The sequence below is a fragment of the Buceros rhinoceros genome, unplaced genomic scaffold (genome assembly GCF_000710305.1).
Source record: "Buceros rhinoceros silvestris isolate BGI_N320 unplaced genomic scaffold, ASM71030v1 scaffold35378, whole genome shotgun sequence".
In the NCBI taxonomy this organism is placed as follows: Eukaryota; Metazoa; Chordata; class Aves; order Bucerotiformes; family Bucerotidae; genus Buceros; species Buceros rhinoceros.
In genome coordinates this window covers 4,652-10,552 of record NW_010427128.1, presented here as the reverse complement: position 1 = coordinate 10,552, position 5,901 = coordinate 4,652, and the positions used below count along the sequence as shown (strand labels likewise).

The 5,901-nt window shown below is 46.1% G+C and overlaps 1 protein-coding gene across 1 annotated transcript in view; it reads right to left on the bottom strand.

Moving 5' to 3' along the window:
• TBX20 (T-box 20) overlaps nucleotides 1–5,691 on the bottom strand; it is a gene marked incomplete at its 5' end in the record, with an annotated part of 24,349 nt that extends 18,658 nt beyond the window's left edge. Inside the window, 2 exons of the mRNA XM_010141752.1 lie at nucleotides 1–93; nucleotides 5,583–5,691. Of these exons, the coding sequence (XP_010140054.1) occupies nucleotides 1–93; nucleotides 5,583–5,691 (202 nt within the window). The remainder of the gene's footprint in view (nucleotides 94–5,582) is intronic.
• Between the last annotated feature and the right edge of the window lie 210 nt (nucleotides 5,692–5,901).

Here is a 5,901-nt window from a genome sequence, read left to right as displayed (position 1 = left end):
TTCCGATTTCAGATTTAGCAAAGAAGCCGTGTGATCCTTCTTCTTAATAATGTGGACCCTGGGCTGGTACTTGTGCATGGAGTTCAAAATGATCTGCAAGAAGAGAGGGACAAGGCACTGTCCTGAGAGGAGGGTTAACAGCACTCTTGAAGGCTACAAAACCATAGGGGGGAAGGGGGAAAAAAGAAGATCTAAGTAACGCTGCAAGTGCAGTGTCTGAAATCTAACTAGTCTTCAGAGCAAACTCTCCAGCTCATCTGGGCAGTTCTGGAAAACAAAGGTAGAAGAGCAAGCATCCTAGGAGCTGGCTTCCTCTCACTCCTACACCACTGGTTTTTTGAAGCATAAATACCTGTTCCTCCAGGTGAGGTGTTTTACATACAGAATTTCTTATTGCTAGCATGTGCCACAGCTTGCAGGTGTCAGCTGCAAGTGTAGATACGTAACTCCTGAAAGCTCATGACTCAGAATCCACACCTGCAGAAAGGTGCAGAATGAAAACATCCAGGAACCACTCAAAAAAAAAAAAAAAAAAAAAAAAAAAAAAAAAAAAAAAAAAAAAAAAAAAAAAAAAAAAAAAAAAAAAAAAAAAAAAAAAAAAAAGAAACCAAGCACCCAGAAAAAAATAAAGCCCAACCAAAAAACAACCACCACCACAGACCAGCTGACCAAAAATAAAACTCCCCAGATCCTTATACCGAGTTAGCTTTAAAGCTAACTACTGCGTAGATGTTCTACTCTGCAGACTGCTTGAAAATGAGAGCAAGAAGGGAAACCAGTACAGAACCCAAATGACCAGGTTTTACCACGATATCCTCGTTAATAATTGTTTACGAGCTCCCAAAGCAACGCTAAACCTAACGTACCACTAACCAATTTCAACGTTCGCTGGAGTCAAACTGAGAGTCCCATTTGCTTCAGTTACCGCTGGCTGGAGGCCCGTTTGGCTGCCACTAACCACAGTATTACAATATAAGAATTAAATACAGAGCTCGGCTCACACCAGTCCTTGTTTTGGATATAATCACAGTCACAAGACGAAATTGGCAGTGGTGTGGGTGGTTCTATTTTGCAGGGGCCATAACGACATTGCAGGCAGCTCCGTACATCTGGAATAGCTAATGTGCGTTCCTTGGGAAGCGTTAACTTCAGCTGAAACACAGCAGTAGAGGTGCAGTATTTCATGCTAACTCGATCGATGAGGAAGGTTGCACCGTTGCATTGGAGCGGAGACCTTAGAGACAGCTTTGGCATGGCTGAGATTTCCCTAAGTGTTTTCTTTGCTGCTCCTTCCAGGCCAAATATTGCTAAGACTCACACTGTGACTTTGGACGGCAGCACATAGTGTCAAGAAAGTCAAAACAGCGATGCAGAACCATTGTTCTGAAAGAGTCGGCTTGTCCTTTCTCAAATCACTTCACCGTTTCAAATACGAGCTCACACAATGGCCATTGGCCTTGCCTTTATGGTCCTTAGCACTTTTCCCTCCCTCTGTAAGATTTTATCTTACCATCCTAGTCACTTGGGTTGCTCTAAGAAGCTGGAAAAGACGTGGCGTGTCTTTTCTAGGATAGCGTGTGGATGGTGATGAGCTTAGTGAGGGGCTGGCCCACAGAGCTTGGCGCTTCCCATTGCCTTTCATGGCCTTGACATCCACACCAAGGCATCACATCTGAGCAGCAGCCGAGCGGAAGGAGGAAAAAGCTATGACAGAGCAGTTCCCACACATGCCCTTTCCTCTCACTCCTCTGTGAATGCAAATTGTGAAAAAGAAACGCTGTTTCTCAAAGAAGACCGTGTAATCCTCTGTGAAAGTTTTCCAAAACCAAAAGTGCACGTGGATAAAATCCCCTGCCACGATGTTCTACCCTGCGTGTTCCACCAGAGGCAAGTCAGCTCATCCAAGTACAAAACGAGCACCGAATGTAGCCAAGAGGTCACAAAAGACCCGTGGCCAAGGTTAAGGTCACTATTTCCTTTTCACGAGGGGCTGCGTATGTAGTGCCCCACCTGCATACCCACAGGTAGAGCAACTCCTCAATACCCATGAAACGTCTTACGTTAGAACCATCAGAACAGCCTAAAGGAGTTAGATACAGGGTGCACCTCACAGAGTAGCCCCCAAGGGTGGCCCGAAGTCCAAGCAGGCGCCCCCCTGCATGGTGTGGCCATCAGAAAATCCCTGATGCCAGCTCTGTGATACCCACGCTGGTGTGCTCCAAGAGAAACATCAGATGCACGTGTACTTATGGCAGCCCTCCCGGCACACCCTTACTGGCAGTATAGATGGTCGCAGGCCACCAGACATCCCATCCACCTTCATGCTGACGGCCTGCGGCAGGGGAGACGACCACGATCCATCCTTACAGGATCCCGTTTGCTGTAAGGTCAGGCAGGTTTGTAGGCATCTGGCTCCCACTGGCTGCAGACTGGTCACCAGAAGCAATCTGGATGCCAGCTGCAAATCCCTGAGGTAGCTTTGAGTTCAGGAACTGCGCTGCAAATGCGGCTGCCATATTCACAGAAGAAGAGAGCTACCAGGCAAAGTTTGCTTTCTAAAAGCTTTCCAACTTCTGCCAGGTTGACTTCAAATAAAAAAAGCAACCCTGGACATAACGCCTTGTAGCTACTCTGAAGCCCCTGCTTTCACAGCTACTTGCTGGCCATGTTCACACCTTTGTGTTTGCTTTTGCAAACATTCGTGTGTTTGAGCACTGCTGTCAAAAACGCCAGAAAAGCAATCACAGTAACGTATACACTCATGTTCACCTCACCATAAACCAAAAATAATCACATTCTTAAATGTTCCGTGACTACAAAAATGGGAATTACGCGCTCAGCTGTAAAAATCCAGAGGCAGGAGCCATTTCCTTCCTCTGCTAAGGATATCTGAACGTGTTTCCATGGAGCAAGCTGTATGTCATGCACACAGAGATAAAACTCCTGCCTGATGCTGGGGGAGGACATGTACATAGCTATGGGGTTATGCGTGCTGCTGAAGATACACAAGCAGAGATGCTTGCCAACTCCGAAAGTCTCTGAATAAGAGAAAACAAACAAATGCTAGAACAAACAAATGCCTCTCCTCAGAGTCCTTCTGAGGAAATGAACCACCCTACAAATAAACCACCACAATTACCTTAACAACCAAAACTGTTTTCTGGACGATGGAGAAAGCAAGCAACTGGAACAAACTGGAATCAGGCTGGATCGGGCTTCTCTACCTATAACTAGTATTTAAAGGTGTCTTTCGGATCATTAAAACTTCCTCAGGAAGAACATGCTTTATCAAACACAATTAAGATGTTAGCAGGTCAATTAAAAATATCTTGTCAGTGAAGAGAGGCTCTTTCAAACCGAAGGGAACGGCTTCAGGAGGCATTTCAATTCTCCCTTTACGGGAGATCGGAAATGTGGTTGGCCATAGCACAGTGAGCCCTCCCTAAATGCTCCAGAGAATGAATTTCTTCCCTAATTCTACTGAGCATCCAATGATGGTATTTACATAGCTTCAGCTGGGCAGCACGTAAAACCCGACGCCCTAATGTGGAATATAAAAACCCACAAAATATTAAAAAGGGAGCGCTCCACAAAGGCAGAGCATCTGCCACGCAAATCTCGACACAGCATCAGGCCTCAGGGCTTATTCTTAACCAAACGTGTAAAACTTTCCATCGACTTCAGCTGTCCAAAACCTTTGTGTAAAGAATGGGCTCCACCTCTGCCGCTTCTTCGGACGTTAATCAGGAGGCCACATCTCAGATGCTGTGCATCATTTTCTCCCACTGCCTGTATTTGAGATGATCGTGTCTTCTTGCTCTGTCACATGTCTCTGTTCCCGACAGCTTCTCAGACCTACTTCTTCATACTCATCTGGGCTTCTGGGAACTGCACCGCTCCTAACTAGTTTGCAATATACTGCTGCAAGCCTTTATTAGAGGCACACATGGCCCCTGTTATGATGAAAAATGCTTCTTTTTAAATGTGCACGTATACTGCTCTATCATCACTCAGTGAGAGAGCCCACAAATCTTCTGCTTTGCCCTTCTACAGATTATGAAATAAAAGAGAAAAGAAAAAAAGAAAAAAAAAGGCATCTTCTACTAGTCAGGAAGGGAACAACGGTGGGAAAAGGATTCAAGAAAAATACACCCTCAGACGGGTCTTTACAAAAGAACAACACAGAGACTTTCTTTCGGTTTGGCTTGTTGAGTTTTTTAAACTACTTTTGTTGTAGCTTCCAGAATGTATTTTAAATTATCATGGCTGTGGTTCAATACTTCTTAGGTTTTGAAATGAGTAAAAATTCTGTTTCTGATGAGAAGCATTTGCTCAGAACACGGCTCAGACAAACGGCCGCTGTCTCACACAGACAAAAAGGCAATAAATACCACGCGTGGGGAGGGATTTCTGATACCGTGTGTGCCACAGTTATTCAGCTTTTCTGGTTAGTTACCCCTACACATGCTTCAGAGTACAAAATCACTTTTCTCCTCCCAACACCTCCTTTACTAAAGCTGCCTTTATGCTTATTGGTCTTAACAGCCCCATTCTCAGCCCACAACCCTTTCAAATGCACCCCCCTGCTCCTTCAGCCTTCCCCTAGGGAACCACCGAGCCCAGGGGCAGCACTTTTCACTCTTCCTTTGCAATTTGGAGGCACTACCCAGCCGTTCCTGCACTTTACAGGCACTTCTGGGTAGGGGACAAGACACAGCACTACTTTTTACCACCTGCCATTGGACAGCCAGGTAGCTAAAGGAGTTGATGATGGAGCATAGCAGGTGCCCACAGCCAGCAGCTCTGCATCCTATTTACAGCTTCCAGCCTCAGGGCTTGTGACAACAAACCAGTACAATTCGCAATGGGGACCAGTCTTCTCCAGAGGCTCAAGTCCACCCTGTGGCACTTTGACTTGCAGGTAGCTGACAGTTACTTCAGGGGCAACTGAGGCACGCTTATTTTTATGATTTGACAACCCTTGTTTTGGAGTCACAGCAGTATTTTCTGCTGATTCTGTGCCCATGCAGCATTGGATCTGGAAGTGAAAGAGCTCTTACTGATGGACCCAATCCCAGCCGGTTCCCCGTAAGAAGAAGGAGCCTCCAAGCACGCACAGACGAGTGTGAGAACTCGCTAGCCTGTGGCATGGCAGAGCAGACTGCTGCGTCACGGCAAAGGGTGGGCAGAAGCACGACAGAAAGCTCACTGGCTTCCCTTCTCTCCCTCACTTTGATGCAGAACTCCACCCTGGACTTGCCCTGGATGGGTATTCTGCTCTTGGCCAGCAGCAGGAGCATAATTTGAACGCTTGTGTTGACCTGGGTTCTACTTTATGAAAAGTAAAATCCTCATTTTTAAGTCACCTGTTCCTCAACAACAGAGGTGAAAACCCAACATGTTTAAGCTTCTTACAGCATCCTTCACCACTGCAGTACAAAGGGCCAGCCAAGAGAGGTGTAACGTGGGAGCCAGGGCAGCCTTTCCCCATCACCATCTCTCTCCCACAAGCCTAATCCTGTGCACAAGTGAGCGATTCTCCTACAGCTTCTTCATGCTTTGCCACCAGGAGGGCTACTCACGTGGCCATGCTGATCCAGCTCGTTGTTGGTGAGTTTGACTTTTTCGAAGGACACCATCTGCTTCAACAGTTGCTCTCCTGTGAACGGGGAGTCCGGGTGCACGTATAACCTGAAAAACACAAGAAAAAAACCTGTTCATGAAAAAAAAATCTCGCCTCTTGGTTTTTGCCTCTGTATGAGATTAAAAAGTCTGTAATATCTTCCTTTTGGGATAGACGGTGGTTTCACAGGCATGGATTTCCTGAGAACTTAGGGTAATATAGAGCTGCTCCTCCAGCAGGACACAATCTCCCCCAAATTAATGAATGCCTGAAATACC